We start from the raw sequence: 25,400 nt of genomic DNA, 5'->3' as shown, positions 1-25,400 counted from the left end.
AATTAAGGGATCAAATTTGAATACACTAAATGATGCATTCCATGACAACCTTGAAAGCATTTGTCAAGCTGTTGAGGTTTGTATCCAATTTATCTGACATTTTGATGAATTATTTGGCCTTGTTGCAAAGCCAGACCAGAAAGTAGAGTACCCTTTATTTAGATGAACAAACTAGATAAAAGATTTTTTTTGTCTTGAGTATCTCATCTTGCTGAATTATTTTTCATTATATTGGCAAATTTCTTTGGGTTCATAAGGGACACTGGCTGCTTTTGGAACAGAGTCTAGCTGTGAACATGAGAAGAAGTGTTAGGAAAAAGTCCCAACTGCAACATCCTGTTAATCCTAAAATTGGCTGCCATGTGTTCTCTGATTTTGGCTTGTTCTGGCCTGGACAAGACTGGAATTATGGCTGTTTGCCCTGGACAAGATATGATTTTTAATGTCCACATTGCTTATTATACACCAGTTTCAGATCCATGAAAGGTGGTGGGGCTATTATACTTGCTTGGTTTGCTTTATATTTATCTGTCCTTGCTATCAGTTCTATTCAAATTCCCTATTCTTCAATCCTGATTTCTAAAAATTATCCTTGAGACAAATATATTTTTTATCAATTTAAAGCAGAATGCGGTTGTAATTTTGCTTTCCATACTTTTTTAAAGCAGTTACCACATATGAAAAATTAAATGAAACTGCAGTTAATTTGTGAAATTGGATGAATTGTCAATACCACATTGGGAATGCTAAATATAACAAATTGGTAATGTTTTATTTGAACCTGGAGTATTTGTTGTAGAATTGTGCATACACTAGGACTGAATAGGAAATATTAAAATTGATTGCTTGGATCAGGTGTGCATTTATCTCGAGTCGACTAGTTGAATAATTTGTAATGTGCAGTGTGAATTGCACAGAGAGAGTAAATGGCACTTTAATGAATATAGTCAGCTGTTAGAATGACCTTCCACCAGAGGCTGAGTGACCCTTAACTAACTTGTCATTTATCTCTGGATAATCTCATTCACATGACATTCTGCTTATTAATAATTGGCCTATTGCTACAGCTTGGTAGCGGTCTTTAACATTATCATGCAAGGTTTGATTCTAGTCATTAGTGAGTAAGTTAACTAAACACTTTATCACATTAAACTATAACCTTTATTTTATACTGAGCAGACACAAATTACCCATATCTTTACATGACTGGAAATTTTCTTTTGGTCACTTTCACTGTGTGGATAATGAAGCATTCTTTTCATGCTTTTGTGGGTTTTGTAAAATATCATTTTGAATGTATTCCAAATCCTAGGTATACTGTAAACTGAGGATGGGATTTTCCGACCGGGCCCGCTGCTGGGATCGTCCAGTCCCGCTGAAAGTCGATGGGCTACCGCATCCCCCGTAGCGCGTCCCGCCACAGCAGGGCTAGAAAATCCCGGCCTAAGCGTTGAACAGTTCTACTTATCTTTTTATAAACTCAACTGTTCAAACCATATTCCATTTTCTTTCTGTTCATTTTGAAGTGTCAGTGCATTCTTCCACAGAGTTACACCTGCTGTATTTCCATTCAGTGATCTACTGATTAATTTAAAGAACAATTTCATATTTTCGAATTGACCAATGGCCTCTTAAGTATTGAGGCTGATTAAGAAGCACCGTAGACTACTATAATAGAAACTCAAATCACTTTTTAGAAGAAAAATGACCGGGATGAAATTGATTTCAGTCATTCAGATTATTTCTAAAATGGGCCTCGCTAAAGAACTGAGCAATGATACAACTTTAAAACAACCCCATTCCTTTCTTTTGAGCTTTCCATTAGATTGGTTTCATAGCAACCAGGAGACAACTTTCAAAGTGGTTGTCTTCCTACTAGCTAATTAACTTGGACTGAGAATTTTTACCCAAGGTGTTAAAATGGTACTTGGATATTAATTTTAGTACAGGATCAAATAGTCACTCAACTAAACTGCAAAATGGATACCGCTAGCTGTTGTACATTTCTGCACACTCTTCCATAGTTGTACATCTGAATGCCCTTAATAAGCAAGCCTGAGAGCGCCAAGGGAACCCTACACTTTGTGAATGCTCTATTTTCAAATAATGTGCATGTTATAACCCTGCTGGAGGAGGCAGTGCCCTTGATGCCTGCTAGACGTCTAGCAAGATTTTTAATGCTTTTAATTTGCAAGGACGTGTCTGTTTTAAAGATGGTCCAAATTGTTTTTTTCGAAAATTAGTAAGCAGTTAGTAATTAGTTGTGTTTGTGAGCAGCTGCAGTGTGCTTCATCTTTGTTATTCTGACTATGGAACCAGTAATTTAAAGCATAAAAGTACTTCTCATAAAATTTAATATCTTGTTGGAAACAATTTTCATATTAATCCAGTAATTCAATGAGACGGGAAGACTGGTATTTCAGAATCTCTGTCCATACAGGACCAACTTAAGTTGTTATTTTATCGTAGTCTGGGTTCCCAGAAGAACAGTGTAAAAGTGTTGCTGCGCTGAATTCTGAGTGTAGCTGGAGCTATCTGAGTCAGCTCCCGATTGTAAACCCAGTGAACTGGTTGCCTCTGCACATGCATGATGTGATGACTTCATGATGACTATAAAAGCAGCCAGCCAACTACTGAAAAATTTCCACCATGAAGGTCAGGCCATACAAACATGCTGAAATGGACTCCACCCATTTGATAGCAGCTCCCGGGAGACGCAGCAAAAACCTAGTTCTCTACTGACATGACACTTGGAAAACTCTCTCTCTTCATATTGTTGGGAGCTGATGGCACTAAGGCAAAGTCAAAGTGGTTTTTGTATGTGAGTCTGGTGGGCTTCACAAAAAGGGCTAAGTGCTGTTAATGAACTGATGGAAGTTCCTGGTATGGCCTACACAATATGCCCCAGTTGTGGATTTTTAGTGCACGTTTTTATACTTTGTGATTAAGTATGGTTACAGCATTGTACTACATTGTGAAATATTGTGCTTCTGCTTTAATTTGAACATAACTTTGCATCATATCCTGCATCTTTCCATTCTAAATCAGAATCATCCTTAAAAGATATAAGAATTAACCTCTCACCACTCCCTGACCCAACCATCCTCCTTTTGGTTCAATACCTGACCTCCAATTAGCATCTCATGATAGCAAAGCTTACATCTGTGATTTGTCATGACAGTTTACGGACATCAATTGCTCTACTGCAGAGCAGTAGGTTTTAAGACCACCCTACTTGTTCTTTCAGTTAACTTCAATGTAAATTAATTGAACTGTTAGCTTTGTACTTAAATGCTAATACTGTTTCAGGTGAGCTGCTAAATGAAATAACATTTGACATGCTTGTTGTCCTCTGAAGGGATGTTGATTTTGTTCATATGAATGGATCTTAATACTTAAGTATCTTAATACTTCAATTATACCCTATATACGTTTTATCTTATTGACAATATATCCCACCTTCAGCTGCTTCTAGACGTGGTGACTTGGAAATCTTGGGATATTGCATGTTGCAGTGGCTCAGTGGGAGACTTCCCTGGGAGGACAATCTAAAGGATGCAAACTATGTCAGAGATGAGAAACTCAAGTAAGCACCTGGATGGAATGCCATGTTGAACTTAATAATATAGTTCTAAGGAGGTGTTAACTTACCTTTTTTTCCCGATACTGATGGACCTGCTCTCTCTCTCTCGCTGTTCCTTACTTAGCGAATTGGCTAGCATAAATTAGGCTCCCTGCTCCTCAGTGATTGGTCTGAACACCTGGAGAACTCCAATGCTCCCATTCAAATAGTACAATAGGATCTTTTATCTCCATCTAAGCAAGAAAATGGGATGTTTTAATTGAAAGATGGCACCTCTAACAGTTTAGCAATCTCTCAGTACTGTTATAAAGTGTTAGCTTAGATTATGTATTCAAGGCTCTGGAATGGCACTTACAACTTTGACTTTGAGGCAAGAGTACAGAAATGAGCCAAGGCTGATGAGCTTATGAGAGTCAAGAAATAATGATGAATTAATTCAGGACGCTAGACTGCCAATAGTGTATGCATAATTTTGGGTGCCTCTTTAAAAAATGAGTATTAATGCTGTTCACTATAGATATAATAGGACGGTGCCAGGGCTGGGAAAACTACAATAATGAGATGTAGAGTAAAGAGGGAGTTAAGAAGGTATTTATTTCCTCAGTTCCCTTGAAGCATGGGATGTTTTGCCATGTGAAGTGGCTGAGGCAGAAAACATTGCATTTCAAGAAAAATTGAAGAAATCTTTGAAATAGAGAAAGCGGTTGAATGCAAAAGTATTCTTGGTTTTGGATTGCTGTGGTTTAGGACCAGCACAAATAGAATGGCCCAAACTACTTCTAGTATTCGCCTTTCTATGTATCTCCCTACCATTGAAATCCTCTTGATTGTGTATTTGTGCACTTGTCCCTCATCCGTTTTCTTTATTTCTTCCAGGTTGTTCTGTAACTGTGAAGCTTCTTGGGACAGTTTGCTTTGTCAAAGGGGCTATAATCAGTTGCAATAAAGTGACATTCCTTGAACTGGTTGTCAAATAAAGGGATAGAACCTTGAGTTCAAATTCAGATGGAATTCAAGCTTTATTGTAATGTGTGATGAGTCAAACTTTCCACACCCCTGTGCCTTGAATGTAAAGGCTATCATGATGTGGCATAGCTTTTCGACCTGTAGCAGTGACTGATAAATAACTGAACAGATTGCTATTGCTTCTTCATAATTTTGTAAAGTTTGAGCACTGAAGTATTGTTCTCCAATTCCCAAAGTCAATCCTGACAAATTTGTTTATTGGGGATGCAAGTGACAATCTGAAATGCATTTTAATTCCTGTATTGGCACTTTGAACCCAATATTCTTACTGTGTAGAAAAGTCTGTAATATGAAAATAAACTCAAATCTGACTAAATCTGTTTTTGTTCTCTGCTAGATACAGAGAAGACATTCCAGGTTTGATGGAGAAATGCTTTCCTTGCAAAAATAAGCCAGGTGGGAAATTCCAAATTGCTGTTTAGAATTACCTGGTTTGTTCGGGCAACAGATGAGGGGTTGGGGTAGGTGTTAGGGTGGGAGGTGGTGGCTGATTCAGTTCATTAAGTGGATCAGTTACTTTTCAATAAAGTGTGTTTTAAGTCCTACTTGCCATCCAGTTGTACCTCATTAAACTTGGATAAAGTATTGATGTTGCTTGTTGGAGCTACTTTGTGCACTGCATGTAATTTTTGACAGTTGGTTTTCTTGAGGGAAACTTTTGTTAACCATGTCACTGAATTTGTTTTCAGCAATATTGAGCAATTACCTGCTCTTGAAGGAAGAAAAAACACCCAAAATGTCACCATATCACACTATAGGATTTAGCGGAAGTAAAGTTGAGCACCACAGGATTGTCCTGGTGGAATTTTGGTTCAGAGCACTGAAACCAATTAAAGCCACCTTGGTTGAGATCTGATAGCTTGACCTAGGTCGAACTTGAGACCTTCTTGAATCCTGATCTGTATGCCTCAGTCCTGCACCAGGTGCTACATGACCCTACAAATCTTTGAGTGTTTACTATTGCTGGCCCTTCCTTTCCCTTTTTCTTAAAAGACAGCCCTGGGTTTGTTGTGATCTACTTGATGGCACCGCATTTGCTCAGGGGCTGGTATTTTTGCATTTACATAATGTGAAATGACAGTTTATGTTGTAGTGGTCTATACGAGAGGACAATTATTTTATCTGTCAGTGCATACTGTTCTTGATAGCTGATTACAAAATACTATTACATTTTGGATATGAATTTGGTTGATTGTGTTCTAACTGGGTTAGAAGCAGTTCAGAAAAGGTTCACTCGCGTGTTACCTGGGTTGGACGGGGTTATCCTATGTGGGAAAGTTGGACAGGCTGGGCCTGTATCCATTGGAGTATAGAAGAATGAGAGATAATCTTATAGAAACACACAAGATCCTGAGGGTGCTTGACGGGGTGGATGCTGAAAGGATGTCTCCCCTCGTGGGAGAGACTGGAACGAGAGGACACAGTTTAAAAATAATGCCTCCCAATTAAGACAGAGATTAGAGGAAATTTTCTCTGAGGGTTGTGAATCTTTGGAACTCTCTTCACCAGAGGGTGGGGGGAGGCAGAGTTAGTGAATATTTTTTAAGGCAGAGGTAGATACCGGGGTAGGCAGAATGTGGATTTGAGGCCACAATCCGATCAGCATTGATTTTATTGAATGGCGGAGTAGGCTCAAGGGGCTGAATGGCCTACCTCTAACTTGTATGGTTGTCTGACTGCTGAGGAGTGGAATTGGGAAGGGTAACTCTTCACTTGCCCTTTGAGCAAAAATGGAAGAAAAAGATTAATATCCCTGATTAAATTAAGCTGGACACTAAACCACTGTTCCAAGGAGACTTAAATATTTATTTCTTTAATGCAGCTGTGTTGTCAAAATATTTCGAAGATGTGTTATCCCTGGGTTACAAAGACAGACCCCAGTACCAGAGACTGAGAGACATCCTCAAGCAAGGACTTAAATCGCTAGGCTGCATAGATGATGGTGTTTTGGTTTCAGGAGCATCTTCCAATGGTGACGCCCCAACAACATCCAAACAACAGGTACAACTTATGTTTGTAATGTTCCTGCTCCAAACCTTCACGGTGAGAGTTGTATACCTTTGAAACATTGAGGTAATAAATGTGGCTTCACGTCTCAGACTTTTTCTGCCTGGATTGAGGAAATATGTGTATGCAGAATGCATTGGAAAAATTGACTTTTTTTTGGCAGTGCGGATTATGGAGGCTACATAGATGTATTTAACGTTAAGAAAGAATAGGGCTGGGTGGATGGAAACTGACTTTCCAGTGTGTAAAGGATCAATGATGAAGGGCCACAGATACAAGAATAATCACAAGAAATTTATAGATGGTAGGAGAAACTACTTCACGTAGAGCTTTGAGACTAGAATTTACTTCCAGGATCAGTGGTTGAGGCAGAAATTAGCTCAGCGTTCAAGATCAAATTGAATAGGTGTTTGAAGGAAAACCGGTTGAAGAGATTTAAGTACAACATTGTTGCAAAAATGGGCACTACTGGCATTCCCTCTACTTTTTGAGCATTTGAAGTTGGAATTTCTTTAATCTGTTCCCCTTGACACAATTGAACATGCTTTTTAAAAAAAATAGGTGCAACTTTCCTTATTTATAAAGTTTTTTTACTCTAATTTGAGTTCCAGCTTGCTGCACTAAGAATTGGGTGCCTGATTTGAAATTGGTCCTATTAAAGCTATTTTGAAGGAAAAGGTAGGCTGGTGGAACATGGTTAATTTGCTGCTAATTAAATTGGTGCTCACTTGTACTGGCAGTAATTCTGCATTCAGGGCTTCTGGAATAACTAAAACCCATCAAAGGGCTGGTTTTATTTCTAAAGCTCTAAACTAACAACATTTATAGGGGAGAGTGAGAGCCAAATTGTTCTTTTTCTTTTTGAAGATTAGAAGAACCTTTGGCCACTACAAATAAGTTATTAGAATCTTTAAGCACAGAGGTAGAAAAGTAAAACTCTGCTCTGGTAAGCACTGTGTCTGTTCCCAGCATATGCAATATTGTGAAATATCAGTTGTTAAGCTTGGTTACGTTTGATGAAACCACAAATGTGTATAGTGTATGAGTGCTGTATGGTACGTTGAAAATGATTTTATTGAATTGATAGATTTCTTCAGTTCATTTTTAAAGGTGAAAGACTCTTCTGGATTCTGCCTTGGTAAATTGGAATATTTCAAGATGAGTGCAAAGCACTGTTGTATAACAGTAAAATTTATAACCAATATTAAAGTTGTTCAGCCAAACTTTGCACCTCTGTTCTCTCAGGTGAATGCAAAAGATCCCACAGCACTATTTTGAAGAAAAGCAGTTGAGTGTCCTGGCCAATATTACCCGTTAATCAACATCACTAAAACAATTATCTGGTTATTATCACATTGCTGTTTGTAAGAACTTGCTGGGCATAAATTGAACGCCGTGTTTCATATTTTGCAACTGTGGCTACACTTCTAAAGTACTTAATTATTCTGAGGTCAGGAAAACGCTACAAAAATACAAGGCTTTTATTTATTCATAAAAACAAAAAACTACTGCGGATGCTGGAAATCCAAAACAAAAACAGAATTACCTGGAAAAACTCAGCAGGTCTGGCAGCATCGGTGGAGAAGAAAAGAGTTGACGTTTCGAGTCCACATGACCCTTCAACAGAACTACAGTTCTGTTGAAGGGTCATGTGGACTCGAAACGTCAACTCCTTTCTTCTCCACCGATGCTGCCAGACCTGCTGAGTTTTTCCAGGTAATTCTGTTTTTGTTTTTATTTATTCATGTCTAAATGCACTAAATAGATAGACAATCATTTTTGTTTAACTTGCACTCAAATGAAGGCTGCATCTTGCAGTTGAAAAAATGTCTTGGCAGGTAACTTTTTTTAAGGGTGAAAACGAGAGCAATCTATTGCAAAAAAAATCTTGCCATAGTAAGGCTTTCTCCTTCATCGCAAATAATGAGTTTAGTGCATGGTAGATAATACTACAGATATGATTTATGAAGATATTCTAAAGTATTTTCTCTTTGTTCCTCGAGTCCATACCTCCTGCCTAATTGTGCTTTCCTTTCACCAAATAGTCATTTCAAGAAATTTAGGAAGTAAGTCTAATTGACTCCTCTTGTACTTGGAAGACCAGTTCTGGACACTTCCTAATGTAATTCAGCATATTTGCCCTGCTGTGGTAGTGTTGAATTCTTAAAGAAAGATCTAACTTAAAGAGTACGAAATGGAAGAAATAGGAAGGCTGAATTTTCCCAAATGTTGTACGAGTCTGAAAACCATGTCCTTGCTTTTCCAGTTTTCCCCAGTCTTTGACATTTAGGTGAAATACAATTTAAAAAAAAAATACTGGGTTAATACATTGCTGATATCTAATGTAAAGCAGCAAGTTTGCTGGAGTGCTGATGCAGTTGATGCTTAAGTTGAAGTATAACTGATGTGTGGATTTTTTTTTTTACTGACTATTCAAAAGCCATAAGAGAGGATGGTGCAAATGTTCAGATGATTAGGCCCAAATAAATTGGGTGAGAAATAGAAGGGAATGTTTGCTAGCCAAAGGCAATTGGCCCATTCAGATTGAAGCCATTTAAATAATTGATAAAGATCAACTAAGAACAGACACTTCAGAGGTTGTCATTTAAGCTACAGCAGATTCTGCAGCATGTGTCAGAATGAATGAGGCAGCTGGCTATTACAGATGGATAACTGCCCGGACCAGTTCCATCAGCATATGTGTCAAGCACACAAGTGCTCCTTTGATGCACCCATTAGGCAGTAACTTGCATTTAGGTTTTTAAAAGGTTGTAGTTCCTTGTGAGACTATTTTGCATCTACCAGTTTGGCACTTGCGACATTTCTTCTTGGAATTTTGTGGTGGATAACATCAAGTTGTAGCAACCAATTTAACTAGTCTAATCGGGAAAACTAAGCTCTACATATATGTAATTTCATGCATAAAGCTCACCTAGCCTTTACCAGTGAAATTTCTAATTATTTAAAGTAGCCTTAAATATACAGTTGATTCTCTCCTACTGCTATGCATTTATATAGCAACCAATACTGTAGAGTGGAAAAATGACTGAAAGCACTTCACAGAAGCATAATTAGACAAATAGCTGGGAAAAGGAGGTATTTGAAGGGCTTGATCAAATGCTTGTTTGGAAAATTGGGTTTTAAGGACCGTTTTAAGGGAGGAGAGGAAGGCAATGAGGTTTAGAAAGGGAATTCTAGAGTTGCCAATGATAGGGCAAAGGAACACAATGTACAAAAGGGTTGGTCAAAGAAGTGCAAAGTTCTTGAGTTGGAGGTAGGGGCTTATAGGGAGAGAGAGTTAGAGATGGGGAGGGGCATGAGGCCATGAAGACATTTATACATGAGAGGTGAGGTACCAGGAGGTAGTGTGGATCATTAAGGACAGAGGTTAATGGGTGAGCAGGTCTTGATGGGCAACAGAGTTAGAGATGAGTTGGAGAATGGTAGGCCAGCTAGAGAGCATTGGAATAGTTGATTTGACAAATGCTTCGATGAGGGCTTCATCAATAGGTGGGGCTGATAGGAGAGGCCGGCGATGTTACAAAGTTATAAAAATAAAATATTTTCATCGTCATTTTAACCCATTCATTTTTCTTGCTGTACATAAAATTGTTTAAACACACACAGCAGCCAGTTTACAAGGGCATAAAGTGCATGAATGACCAGATTATCTGTTTTTGGTGGTGCCTGAGGGAGGAATGTTGGCAAGAATGCACTTTTTTTGAATTGTGTAAGTGATATTTTAAGACCACTTGAGCAGACAGGTCCTCCAGTTTATATATTTGTGCTCTTAATAATTTAATATGGAAAGAGTGCTGCACTGGATCATAGCCTAGATCATTTGAGAAGCCAATGCTGGAGCACGAACCTGCAACCTTCTGACTCAGGCAAGCATACACTAGTAAAGCAGAAGCACTAACTTTGTATAATTGGTGATGTAGGTAAGGTATGGTGGTGATGAAAATATTTTTGACACAGGGTGTAACTGGTCCAACAGTCCTTACTCAGGCTATAAATATGAACTTTAAGGAACACATGTCCTTAAATGTTCCAAAATGTCTGCATGCTTCCTGTCATGAGAAACTGCCCTTTAAAGTAATTTATAGTATGTGAAGCACTAAGTGCTGTTTGAGACAGAAGGTGCAATATAATTGCCTTTCTTGGTGTCCCTGAGCTAATGAGGGAAAAAAAATCATCCAAAAATCCCATTCCTGAAAGCTTTCCAGTGACTCCTGTTGGAAAGTATGCATATAGGCATTGGGGTGAGGAGGGGTTGGGCTTGCCTGATGCCCTGTGCTTATAACTAATCTGCCAGCACTTGCTGTCGAGGCTCAAATGTGATAGAAGACCATTTGGGTGAGGTGCCAAAGTGTTGCTGCCGTTTTGCAAAGTGTCACTGCCTTCAGGGAAATGGAAAAGGGAATGATAACTGAGCAAAACTATTAAGTGAAAAATGAGAATTTCTGAAGTGGTGTGAAATCTTGATTAAAGGTTTACTTTTGAGATTACAGTTTTTAATCTAGGGCTGTACTGTGTCTGTAATTGTTCTACAGTAGAACAAAGTGATGGATTAAATAGCACTTTGAAAATTTTATAACTCTTGGTTGACCTGCTACCTCATGATTTTGATGACATATGGTAATATCAGTGTCTGAATGCTTCTAATCAGAGCTGCAGACAGGCAGGGGAGGATGTACCTCGTACACTTAATCAGTGTAGTTTACATACGGAACTTGCCGCTCGGGATCTGCCCTGTGCCAGCTGAGGGTTATGTGCCCACTGCAGTTATTGTGTGTAATTATCAAACCAATCTGTTCAGCGCAGCAGGGTTTAGATGGTAATGATGAGGCAGAGATGAAGGGAAAAGATGCACACTACTCTTTGGTAGCTGTGAATCCTAGCTGTTGATTCATTACTGCGCATCCAAAGGAAAACTCTTAGCAACCTGCTGTTACATTTTCGATGTAAAATCAGCCATTGCAGACATGAGCCATTGTGGCCTGTTGATTACATCTAGCAGCTATTGGCCAAGATGGTAGTGTACAAAGCAGCGACATAAGCCCTCAAAAAAGGAAAACAAAATGCCAAATTTCATTAACAGCTACACAAAACCCTTTTTTTCATAAGCAGTTGGAAAGTGTGTAACATCTTTAAAAATGAAATGCGATATTAAGTATCAGTCAGCATGTTAAAATAATTGCTGTGATTAGAGCCTAAGCCAGTTGTTGCTAAACATTTTAAAACTTGTTCGGAGTTATTATGAAATGATAAAATACTATGTAGTGTGCCCTGGACAGTATCCAAGGTTTAAAATGGAAATTGAAGAATTTCAAAAATTTGTTGAAACACGGAGGAGAATTAGCTGTACTCAATTTCTTGAGCCAGATAGTACCAGCAGTGATCCTTGTATTGATTCCTTGGCTGAGCTTGCCATTTGGCTATGGGAAAACAATTAGCTAAACAATGATCTGCCATAGTATTTGACTAATTGCCGCTTAAATCTTGATTTTATCTTTTTTATTGTCTGCTTATCTAGGCTGCTGTCCAAAGCTTTTAAAATAAATATAAGACTGTGTGGGCTTTTCAAAAAATATGTATTTTGGATTATTATTTGTACCCGTTACTACAGTACAATATTCAGATGCCAGACATTATTTTCTTGTACGGGTGTTATAAATGTATGCACATTTGGGCACGCTTTTATTTTGTTTTAAAGGTTCCTTAAATCAACAAATAAGACCAGGCAGCCTGATCTAATCATTCCTTACAAAGTACACGTTTGAAGATATGATTTCTTCGGTGTTTATGCCATCTAAGTAACAGTAGTTGCTGTCTTGTGGACAGTTACTAAATATTGCTTGATTATGTGAACTATTTTGCTGGATATTCTGACTTTAAATTAAATGATGTGTGAATTTACATTTTTATCAAACTGTTTATTCTACACTTTAACTAATCCGCTATGTGCTAGTTTTCCAATAGTAGTGATTAAGTCAAATTTTAGCGATGCACTTGAGATAGAAGTATTCTTTTGGCTCATGGTGTTGTCTGAAAATAAAGCAATATATGTGTTTTTAAGCAACATCTTACATTTATCTACCACCTTCAACGTAGAAAAAAAAAGTGCTTCACAAAGCATGATCTACAAAAGGATACCGAGTCATTAATTTTGTTAAATTAATGGGTTTTCAGGAACACCTTAAATGAGGAGAGGGAGCTGAGGCTGAGGGAATTCCAAAGCATCAGGTCTCGGCAGGTACAGATATGGCAGCCTATGATGGACAAAGGGAATGGCTGCAGACATAAATAGAGCCTAAAGACTGAGAGCTTGAGTTGGGGGACGTCGTAGGGCTGAAGTGTGAATGGGCAGATCATGAAGAGATTTTAGTACAAGGAGGAGAATTCAAAATTTTAAATCTACAATTTCATACCAAATGTATATTCCTGCATGTATGCAACTGTAAAATGGAATGTAATCCTTTGAAGTATTCCAACTATTAACTGTGTCCAACCAATGAGAGATTCCTAGTCCTTTTATTAAGTCCTTAACGCTAGAGGCAAACAGCTGTGATATTGAACACTTTTTCTGTTCACCAAAATTTAAAAAAAAATAAATGATTTAAGCCATCAGGTGTTTGCAACCTCACGATGATTGTTCAGTTGCCACTTGGGTATTGAATTAAGCATCTCTTTACACTGGATATTGTGTTTTGAATTTGTCAACATTACAGCTATATGAAATATCAATTGACTTAATAAATTGAAGAATTAATTTAAAAAGAACAATTTATTGAACATTTCTGTTCCATATGTTCGCAGGTCAATCAGCTCTGCTCTCCCTTCCCTCGCTCCCTGCAAGTGTGTTAACAGTTATGGGTGCTATCATGGGGCGCTGATCAAGGTAGAATGGTACAGCAGACAGAAAGAAAATACTCCTTGCTGTTAGCAGGCTGGTTGATTATAGAGTAGTCCGGCAGAAGCCTGTAAGCAGGTTGCTTCTGAAGTTGTGTCTCTCTCACAGTAAGAAAAAGGGTTTATAAAATTGTAAAGCAATTAGTTATGTATCACACGTTGAATAATTTGGAAGTGAATCTGCTATTAGATTGTTCTGAATTTAGTTATAAAATCCAGAGCATTCAACCTAACCAACCTACTCCAGCTAGAATCCATGTATGATTTATTTATCGTGGGTGTCCTTATGCAACCTGTTAATGCTCTGATGTAGCAAATTATAATTTCCTACCATCTGTCCTAGGGTATCAAAAAACAAGCAGTGTTAAATATCTCCATAATCCTCAATCCTGCTTATCAATGTAGATGCAGTAACAGCTTGCATTGATATCTGTAGATGGTGAAAATCAAATTCAGTAAAAATCTGGAATTAAAAGTCTGATGACCACAAAACCATTGCCAATTGTCGTAAAAACCCACCTGCTTCACTAATGTCCTTTAGGAAAGGAAATCTGCCGTCCTTACCTGGTCTGGCCTACACGTGACTCCAGACCCACAGCAATGTGGTTGACTCTTAAATACCCCCTCGGCAAGGGAAATTAGGGATGGACCATAAATGCCAGCCTAGCGAGCAACTCCCACATCCCATGAACGAATAAAAAAAAACATAAAAACAACTTAAGCTCTTTCATAGAAATGCAATCAAACAAAAATGGACACTGAAAGAGAGGTGACTGAAAGCCTGCTCAGAGGTGAGTTTTAAGGAAGGTATTGGAGGAAAGAGGATAAGCAATTTTGGGGGTGTTCTAGTGTACAGCGCCTGGATGGCTAAGACACGGCTACCAAAGAAAATGCAGGATAAGAAAAAAGAAGAGGCAAGGTTAGATCTTTGGCAGCCTTCAGAGGTTAATGGTGTGTGGAACAGCAAGCAAAACCATGTGCTCTGGCTATTATTGGCTGGGTAACAGATGAAAGAAGGGACTGAACGTCAGAGAACAGACATTGATGGAGAAAAGTATAGTTTACTATGTGAACGAATGCAAAGAAGTTGAGAAGGATGAGAAGGGTCACAGAGTATGTCTGTTGTACTTTGATTAGGGCCATTTCAGGCAGGTGGCATGGACAGAAAACAGTTTGGAGAAATTTGAAAATGGAGTTGCAGAAAAGATAGGCAGGCATTTAGGAGGTGACAACCCCATTCAAGGACTTTTGAAAAGAAAAGGAGATTGTAGATGGGCCAGCATTGGTTAAAAATGGCTTTTTTGAAGAGGTAGGTGATGAAGTGGGGAGGAACAGTACTGAGGGGAGGGAACCAGCTACAACATCAGCGGACAGAGGAGACCAGAAAGGAAAGTTGCCATTCGCATGTTTTACATTGCAAATATGTTTCTTCATATTGATATGCATAGCAATTGGCAAAGGGCAAAGACCCCTGCAACATGACAATAGTTATTGCCCCAAGGTGAAACCATTTTCTAATTGATTAGCTTACTGGTCCAGGCATTTGATATCGTCTACAAATCAATTATTACCTTAAAATAGTCTGGAGACTGTATGTAGTAAGTTTATTGTCTTTTCCCTTATCTTTCTGATGGCCTTTCTGTTCATTAAATAGGATTCTCATTTGTGAAAGCATGAGAATTGCAGTGTATCAAATCAATGTAACTGACCCTATTCAAAAATCAGTTTTTACCAGCAGTAATTCTGGTAATGTCATACTGAGAGAATGTTTAGTTCTTGGGCAACCGGAATGAATTATTGGTATGTGTGTCCAGTCGAGTACTTCCACGGGTTATCAGTGTACAGATTTCTACTGATACACCCTAGACATTGGACATTGCTACTGGCAGAACAGGAATATCCCTTAGATGAAGAATATTGTGAAAGTTGGTTTGAACAAGGATAAGGTATAGTAACACTTTAAATTACACTCCTGGAGACACTTTAAATGATCTACAATATGTGTGATTACAGATGAATCTCATAGTGAACTTCCTGATTACAGGTTGAGATTTTGCCACAGGAGTCACTTGATTTTGGGATGATAAGTTCAACATTTTAGACTTTATATATGAAAAGCCGGCTACTTTCTATTTGAAGTCACTGTTATTTCTGATTCCGTCAATCTACTTCCTTAAGAGTTCATGTGCCTCTAGCAGGAAATCAAACACCCAAACAAAATCTCCATGTAACGTGCTTGGAAACTTAAAAATTCACCCAGTTAAGCTTGCCAATAACCTGAATAATTTTTTAAAAACTTTCATTTACACAGGACTTTTTACGACTTCAGCACATCCCAAAGCGCTTTACAGCCAATTATGTACTTTTTGAAGTGCAATCTCTGTTGTAATGTTGGAACTGCAGCAGCCAATTTGCACACGTTAGGGTCCCACAAACAGCAATGTAATAACTGGATAACCTGTTTATAATGTTGATTGAGGAATATGTATTGGCCAAGGCATGAGGGGAGAACTCTCTTTCTCTTCAAAATAGCACCATGAGATTGTTTACATCCACCTGAGACGGCAGATGGTGCCACAGTTTAAAGTCTGATCCAAATGATGGCATCTCTGTAGCCACAGGCACTTGTGGCATTTCAGCCTATGGTGCACTCAAGTGCTCTATGTGAACATTGCTGCTTCCGCTTACACAGTAAGTTTCATGTTATGCTGTTTGCACCCATCTTTCTTAACTGAAGACCACATCCAAATTCTTGCCAGAAATTGAGCCCAAGCTTCTCTTAATTTGAGAAATTGATACGCTGAATTTTAGCTTTTGCCACTTCTACTTTGGCGGACAAAAAATGTATAAATTAGTAGAGCTTAGTTTTCGATGTAGTTGAAAGCAAACCTACCAGTTTCTTAATTTGAAAGCAATACTAAAGATCAAACTCAAGATCATAATATTCCAATTGGTTTTGAACCACCAGTAAAAGTTCAGTTTATTCATGATGTTACAGCAGTTTTCTTTGGACTTTGCAAAGAATTAGCCGTTTAGCTTCAATCAAAGTGCACATTTTGACAAGTTTGGTACAAAGATAGTACAGCAAAACTGCTGCTACGCGAGTGAGGTCACCTCTAAGACACTTGATGTACCAGTGGTTTCTAAAATAATTAAAGCTATATCAATGCAGCAAATTACCATCAAATCTTAATTTCATCATCTGTACGAGCCAAAAGTCTGTGAGCAGTGCCTTTTGCATGTCTGTGAGGACACCTGAATTTGGCTCAATTCATCGTTACGGGGAAGGATTTTTGGATGAACATACCTACTGTAGATTGTCTTCATTCTTTAATTGTAGACCATACTTTATGTACAAAGCTCCCTCCTGCAGTCTGAGCTAGAGCAGTTGAAACTTAAATGTTTTCACCTCACTGACTCAACTCAGTCTCTGTCATTGCCCTATCCAAAACTTTGTGATGCCAGTATATGACATTGTGCAGCGGGACTGTTGAACTGCTAAAACCTTCATCCATGCCTTTGATATCTCTAGATGTGACTATTCCAATACTCTCCTGGCCGGCATCCCATCTTCCACGCTAGGTACACTTAACCTCATCCAAAACTCTGCTGTCTGTATCCTAACAGGCTCCAAGTCCCATTCCCATGTGCTCACTGACCTATATTGGCTTTCAGCCCAGCAATACCGTGAGTTTAAAGTACTCATCCTGGCTTTTAAGCCCCCCTGTGATCTCACCCCTTTATAACTCTGTAACCTTCACCCTACCACCTTCAGATCTCTGCACTCCTCCAATTTTACCCTCATGCACCTCCCTGAATTAAATCACTCCACTGTTGGTTATACCTTCAGCTGCCTAAGCACTGGAATTCCACCCCCCTAAACATCTCAATTTCTCTGCCTCTCTTTCTTCCTTAAAACCTACCTCTTTGACCAGGCATTTAGTATCTGCTCTAATATCTCATATGTGGCTCAGTATAAAATTTTGTTTAATTACCCCATCTGTGAAGCACCTTGGAATGTTTCACTACATTAAAGACACTATATAATCACAAATTGTTGTCAAGAAACCACACTTAAACGGTCAATCTTTGATGATTTACAGATTGATGCATGAATTCCTATCCCAAGCTTGCATAACTTGGATTGTGTGCTATAAAATATCAAATATTATAGGAGTTTACAGAAGTTGTAATTAAATTGCTTCTATATTTTATAAAAGCTACAATTGAATCTGCCTCCACTATCTTCTCAGCAGATCCTAACCACTCGCTGTGTTTTCAAAAAAAATGTTTTCCTTCATGTCGGCTTTGCTTCTTTTGCCATTTGCCTTAAATCAGGTGCCCTCTGGTTCCTGATCCTTCTGCCAATAGAAACAGTTTCCCCCTGTCTACTCTGCCCAAACCTTCCGTGATTTTTAAAACCTCTATCAAATCTCATCAACCTTCTCTAAGAAGAACAGCCCCTGTTTCTCTGATCTGTCCTTGTCACTGAAGTTCCTCATCCCTGGAACCATTCTTATTCATCTTTTCTTCACCCTCTCTAAAGCCCTCACATTTTTTCTAAAGTGTGGTGCCCAGGATTGGACAAAATACTCCATTTGAGGCTGAATTAGTGTTTTACAAGGGTTCATCATAACTTCCTTGCTTTTGTACTCATGCCTCTATTTACAAAGCCCAGGATCCCATATACTGGCGGTAGCCTCTTCCTACCAAATTTCCAGCCATTTTGGCCAGGAAGTTGGCAAACGGGTTGCTAAAGAGGCCCAGCTGTTAAAATTGGCTGAGTCTGCTTGCTGCTGCTCCTTAGCAGGCATGTGGCTTATTTGCCAGGTTCCCACCCTTGATGCCCTTGATGCCCAAGCCAAATAGCCTTCTCATTCTGTCGTTTCTATCTGCTCCAACCTTTCCTGATCCAACCAGATCATTTCCAGTTTCATTTTTTGGGTTTTACTTTTGGTTTGAAGTAAAATACTGCTACACAACTGCCCTACTATTTATAGTTATTTAGCTTAATGGAGCAATCTTTAAATTTTAAATATTCTTGGCCTTCATCATATTTTGATCAGGGGTAGCTTTAGTACTAGGGTGTAAAACCTCTTTCAATCTACCCATCAATGCGCCTGTTTATCATTTAGTATGCTATTGTGAATCTCCTGCAGCAGGAAGCCGCGTGGCCTATTGAGTTGAATCGGAAAATCAATGTGTGATGGACAGTTTTGTGCTGTGGAGCTTTTACTAATACATGTACTACTTAACCTTCTTGAACAGCATAGGTAGCTATTTTTGTTAGCAGAAGATGAAGGAGACTTTCATCATTATGACTTCAGTGTAAAAACAGTGTAAAACCCTGCTCTCTCTCGAAGAAAGGTCATTGTCCCAACCAAGCTACACTACCCAAGACTCCATCTTGTGTTACTACTTTCAAAATCTTGGAACCTATACTACCTTTTCTAGAAAATAGTTTATGCAGTCCCTTTCCAGCCTGTTCTTTTGATCTTGTCTAATTGCTTCTTTTATTTCATAAGGACAGTGGCGAAAATATTGCTGACAATAATTGATCTCCACCAATGCCTTTCACTTTTTTTTAAAGAAACGGCGTGCTTCAAAGCAGAATGATGATCTTGAGGGCAGCACCTCAGATTCTGAAGTAAAAGGGGGAAAAAGAACACGAAAATCACCAAGAGGTAAGAGCAGCTACATCCAGATTTGGGTGTTGGGCTAGCCAAGAATGTGTGCGTGCCCCTTTTGAACTGCCAGCTGGGCATCTCAACTGATTCTTCATGCTCAGTTTTCTGCTGCAATCGGGGTAGGAAACGGTCCCTAAGAATGTAACATGAAGTTCTATCTATTTTTCCCTGGTGGTTGCTTGTGATGCTTTTCTTGTAACGCGACAAGAAGAAAAAACATGGCTGAAGGGAAAATGATTTTCTCCCTTTCCTCTGATTCTTGCATTGTCATAAAACTAGTTTTTTTGGAGTAGAAATCTATAACTTTTCTATTGGCTTTAATTGCAGGTTAAAAGTGTAGCCTCCTCCACCCATTAACTGATATTACTGGTAACGTAGTCCTGTAGCATGCAAATTAGCAATAAATTGAAGATATAGCAAACTGTTAGACCAGCACATTTATGAGTGTAGTAGTTAAACATTTAAAACCCTTTTCAAAGCTTGAGTTGCTTTTATTTAAAAAAAAATAACCAGAAGAGGTAATTGAGGGAGCCTACCAGTCTTTTGCTACCATTTATTTTTGCTGTAATATTTACACATACTGGCAGCCTATTTGTAAATATTTCACTGAGCGCTTCGTGTAAAGGTGCAGTTAGATTTTTTTGAAGAGTCATCAATTATATAAAGGAACAGTAGTGCACAAGATAGGGTGGGTCATGTGATACGCCTTCTGTTAAAGCACACTTACCTGTCTGGGTCCCCTGGTTATGATACCTTTTCTGCTAGGAATTACAGAGTTAAAGTATTACCTATATTGATATTCATCATTGGCATCGTTGTTGGTGCTTTAATGTCCTGGTTAGCAAGTACTTTGTAACATTGTATATCTGGAGAAAGCAGTGATCTTTAATGTTATACGTATAAGTAGAAGTATTGAGTACAAAAGCAGGTAAGTTATCGTGAACCTTTATAAAGCTCTGGTTAGTCCACAACTAGAGTATTGCATCCATTTCTGGCCATCACACTTTAGGAAGGATGTGAGGGCCCTTCAGAGGTTGGAAAAGCTGTGATTGTTACCCTTGGCTTAAAAGAGGCTGACGGGAGATCTGATAGGGGTGTACAAGATTATGACAGATTTAACTAAGGTAGCCAAAGAAAAGCTGGTACAAGGTCAAGGGAACACAGACTTAATGTTTTGGGCAAGAGATAAAGGGGAGATGTGAGGAAGAACTTCTCTTCATACAACAACTTGTAATGACCTGGAACTTGCTGCCTAGGAGAGTGGTGGAAGTGGAGGCAATGAATAGCTTCAAATGGAAATTGGATAGGCATTGAGGGAAATGACAGCACTATGGGGATAGAGTGGGTGCAAGGACTGACTGACATTGCTGTAGAGACCTGGCATGGACTCTATGGGCCAAATGGCCACCCCCTGTGTCATTATGACTCTATATTTATTTGTATAGAATGTAACTTGCCATGCATGGATATATGTATTTATTACTGTTTAGTAAATTTTCCCATGTCCAAATTGAGATCTTAAACTTATTGATGTTGATATTTTGTTTTCTGTCTTTACTGTATGGCAATTTTTGAATGTTTGCGCACAGTTTCCAGCTGTGGAGAAAGTCCAGCATTAATTACATTACAAAATTAAACACTGAACATAAAGTAGGAAACAGTTTTGGAACTGTGCCCATCCACAAAATTATAATAAACTGTTGTGGAGTCAAGGCATGCATTTTTGTTAAGGTTCATATTGAATTTAACGAGGTTTAAACCTTTGCATTATAGCTCATTAGAGGTTAGGTTGTATGTGCAATTGTATATGGATTGTGTGGTACTTAGAGGTATGTGTGGTGAGGACCTTACAAGTTTAAAAAGCCTCCAGTAGCCAATAAGATCAGCATTATTAACAAAAAAACTTGGTGGGTCCTCACTCAAATTGCGTGTATGAATGCTAAATATGAAACAATAGACAATTGAGCATGAAGGACTATTAGAAGTAGGAGAATATGCTAGCACCTATTTTTTTTTAAATGTGAAGTATATAGTCAGTGATTTAATCTGCAGAACTGTAAAGTTAAACATCCACAACTTAAAACCATGCATTGTATTTTTTATGCCCTGCAGAATGACAAACTGTCATCAAGAGCTAGGTAAGGTTCTAGAAAGTGCAAGTCTCATTCTCACCATTAGAATTTCCACTCACCTTCATTTTTAAAAAAATCTTTGAACTGCGCCAATTTTCACAAAAGTAATTGAAAGAACAGAAGAATAGTGGGCTGGATTTTGCAGTTAGTGGTCAATGGCATTTGCCACTGATCTTGAAGTTGCCCACAAAGATCTAACTTGCCCTTTCTCCGACGTCAGTTTGAATCTGGTCCCAAATCACAGGGCCCCTCAGGCGTCCAGCAAAGCAGGCTAAGCAGCCAATCACCATGGAAATGTTATCATGGAGAGAAATCCGGGAAGTAAAAATCACTGAAATTCTTCATTTTTAATTTTTAAATTTTACAGCAAAATAAATGTTTGGGATTGTCATAGAAGCTAAACTATCATAAACTTCAAAATAAATTTTAGTATTGTAAAAAATATATGGAATTACTTATGATGGAGACAAATGACATTCTCAAATAAAATAATATTTTTCAGGATGAGTGAAGCTTTTTAGCAGTAAGTTTGAACTTAGTGTGCCATTAAAATCTCAGTTACACCTCGTACACCAAAGTGTGACTGTCAAGGGTTTTTGTAACGAGATTAACAGTGTAAGAGTGGAGGTTCTCGTCAGTTCAATATGTTTGTCTAGGGTGGGGGCAGGAGAGCCTCAATAGCGCACCCTCTGGAAAAACATAGAATTACTCTCAGCAACTTCTAGAATTCAAGTTTAACTGTATTTAACTGTGCACGTGTGGACTCCAGAAATTGCTGTCAGTTTCAAAGGACTATTGACAGTGGCATTGACAGTTTTGTCACAAAATCTGGGCCAATGTCCTTGGCAAATTCTAACATTCTGTTTTGATGTGCTGGGCTGAATTTTACCCCCATCAGTGGGGTTGTGCAGGGGCAGGCGGGTGGGAGCGAGCGCGAACACGATTGGCGCCCCCGATCAGGTCTGCGCCACCATTTTACGTGGGTGGGCCAATTAAGGCCCGCCCAGTGTGACACTCACCCGGAAGCACTGAGCGCTCCCTGTGCGGGCAGGAGGGAATTCCCTGAGTCCGGGCCTGCGCTGTTTTGCGCGCATGCGCAGAAATCTTCCTGAGGCACAGAGGCGCCTCGGGGAGATTTGTTTAACTTTTAAACATCTGAATAAAGTAATTAAAAACTTTTAAAACATGTCCCCTCATGTGATAGTGTCACATGAGCTGGGACATGTCAATGAATTTTCTAAAATAATTTTTATTGAATTTTTAAAAACTTATGAAACCTCATCCCGCCCATGGATGAGATTCCATGAAAAATGCGAAGGCCGCCTGGGTTCTTCACCTGCCCCCCCGCCAACCTTGAGGTTGGACGGGCAGCTCACTTAATTATATCAATCAGTTTTTAATAAGTCTTTGACAGCTCGGCAGGTGTGCAGCCGAGTTGGCTGCCCGCCCGCTGAACTGAAAATCTAAATGACACGCGGTGATGTCGAGACGCTCGCCCAACATCACCGTGCGTCATTTTACACATCGGCGAGTGGGCCCTGCCCTCGCCCGCCAACCGGAAAATTCTTTCTATTGAAGTTTTAAACTCTTGACCAATGAAGAAACCAATCTCCTTATATTCTATATATTTTTATATGACCTATAAATGTTTTCTTCCTTTCCACCTTGTTTAATTTCATTTGTCAATATTTTACTTTTGTCTTGCCGACCAGCTCTACTTTTAATTTGTTTCAACTGTTCCTGTCCACCGTAGAACTCAATGTAACCAGTTATTTTGTTCTGCAAGGTGAGAAAGAGCAGCAGCAAAATAGCTAGGTTAATGACAAATCTACAGTCATATTTATCTCCTCAGTAAGGTGTAATATCTTTCTATTTAAAGCCAAGAAGCCGACAGCAAAAAGGAATTTGAAGAAAGTAGAGTTCGTTGAAATGGGCACTCAGACTTCTCCCTCAGTCTTGACAGGTCCTGGGAAAAGAAAACATCTAAGTAAATGTTAAAAAGAAACAATCCTATTACGATTGTCCTCAGCTTCTTTACTTTTTATTAAAGTCTGATTCTTTAGAATGAAGTTGTTCTGAAAATTGGTCTCTTTTTTTAGAAAAATGATTTCTAGCATTTTTATATTGGGTTTTATGTGTTGTGCCTCTGTGTTGCTGAAATAAAAATTGAAACATTAAAAGTTTGATTCCCTTTATACACAATGCAGACGTGAGTTGTTGGTATCTTTCTGCTGCTTTTCAGTTTTCTGAACAAACAGACTAATATACAATATCATCATGTTCCAACATGTAAAATGGCAAGGTTTGACAAATGTTAAATGCCCTATTTTTTTGAGGAGAAAGCAAAAGAAAGTAAGTTTTGTTAAATGGATAAATGGTCTCGGCTCTTGTGCTTTGCACTATGGAATAGTATCTGCTCACGCTCATGATTTCCCAGGATATCGGGCTATGGTTTAGCATGCCGCAGGATAGCAGGTTATTTTAGGTGGTGAAACCTGGAAGAATTCATCATTCCTTATTATAGTTTGTAGCCTGGAGATTACTTTGAACTTGTTATTTTTAAAGAAGAAATGTAATATTGTAAAGTTGACAAATTTGAATTATTGCATTACTTGAGCGATATGAATATTTAAACATTTATTTATCTTACTTTCTGATTACTTGAGAGTATGACTTAATTCTTAAGCTGTTTGTAAAAAGCAACTGGTTAAATGTTCTTAACAAAATAAAGGACCTTTCAATGAAAATATTCTTTAGGCCAGACTGTATTGTGTGTATCCTATTTACTGATGACCTTGTTTAAGTGCAAACGGTATTTTCTTTCAACTTTATATTGCACATTACCTGGCCAGGCATCCAAGCTCTGAGTTATGGTGGCAGTGTGGGAACTGATTGCATTGTAGTAATTTGTTGAGTTACGTGTATTCTCAAAGCTTTAAAAACTTGCAGGAGTCTGAGCACAAGATGGGTGTTATTATTTTACAGATTGACACCAAATTGTATTTACAAAAACAAACCACACTTTTATTGTGGCAGGAAATCAGAGTTACATTTCATATTTGCAAGTTGAGGTGTACAAGATTATGAGGGGCATGGACAGGTTGGATAGGGAGCAGCTGTTCCCCTTAGTTGAAGGGTCAGTCACGAAGGGACACAAGTTCAAGGTGAGGGGCAGGAGGTTTAGGAGGGATGTGAGGAAAAGCTTTTTTACAGAGGGCGGTGACAGTCTGGAACACGCTGCCTGGGAGAGTGGTGGAGGCGGGTTGCCTCACATCCTTTTAAAAGTACCTGGATGAGCACTTGGCACGTTATAACATTCAAGGCTATGGGCCAAGTGCTGGTAAATGGGATTAGGTAGGTAGGTCAGGTGTTTCTCACGTGTCGGTGTGGACTCGATGGGCCGAAGGGCCTCTTCTGCACTCTGTGATTCTGTGAGAAGCAAACTGGTGTGGATAAAAACCACTAAGTCCAGAGTAAGCTGAAAGTGGGAAGGTTTATTATAAGCATGCAGGGGAGAGATTCAAACTCCAGAGTCTCTCAAAAAAGCAGTTACAGTAGCATTTATTTATACACAGTACAGATTCATCTGGCCACGTGCCCAATCTTATTTTATCTTTATTTTATCTTATGGCCCTCATCTTTCCCTGGTGAGCACATCCAGTCACATACCCACAGAAAAGCAAGCTAGTGGAAAAGTATAAACATGGAAAAACAGAGAACAGTTCGAGCATATCAACTGCAGTAACTTCATCTCTAGCAAAAAACATATAGAAAAACAGGCCAGATGTGTAGGCCAAAGGTTGTAGTGGAAAAATACATCCAGAGAAAACCTCTAATTGTATGTGTCTCAAAAATCATATTAACTCTTCATTCTCCACATCAATCGCTCCTGTTGGCCCCTGGACAGATTACATCTGACCCAGGTGGACACATCCCATCTGGGATCTCAGCTCACATCTCAGCCGACAGGGTCGCCCACATCAAGTCCTTGGCTCTATTTACATCCCTCATCAATTTGTAGCTCTCTTACAGCTTTGATGGTCACCTTAGTGA

The 25,400-nt window shown here is 38.8% G+C and overlaps 1 protein-coding gene across 1 annotated transcript in view; it reads left to right on the top strand.

The window, feature by feature from the left end:
• vrk1 (VRK serine/threonine kinase 1) overlaps positions 1-24,094 on the top strand; it is a 67,547-nt gene extending 43,453 nt beyond the window's left edge. Inside the window, exons 9-13 of the mRNA XM_078562170.1 lie at positions 3,466-3,586; positions 4,947-5,005; positions 6,432-6,610; positions 19,119-19,212; positions 23,227-24,094. Of these exons, the coding sequence (XP_078418296.1) occupies positions 3,466-3,586; positions 4,947-5,005; positions 6,432-6,610; positions 19,119-19,212; positions 23,227-23,345 (572 nt within the window). The 3' untranslated portion in view covers positions 23,346-24,094. The remainder of the gene's footprint in view (positions 1-3,465; positions 3,587-4,946; positions 5,006-6,431; positions 6,611-19,118; positions 19,213-23,226) is intronic.
• Positions 24,095-25,400: the final 1,306 nt, after the last annotated feature.

The sequence above is a fragment of the Cetorhinus maximus genome, chromosome 18 (genome assembly GCF_964194155.1).
Source record: "Cetorhinus maximus chromosome 18, sCetMax3.hap1.1, whole genome shotgun sequence".
Taxonomy (NCBI): Eukaryota; Metazoa; Chordata; class Chondrichthyes; order Lamniformes; family Cetorhinidae; genus Cetorhinus; species Cetorhinus maximus.
This window is presented reverse-complemented; position numbering and strand designations above follow the sequence as displayed.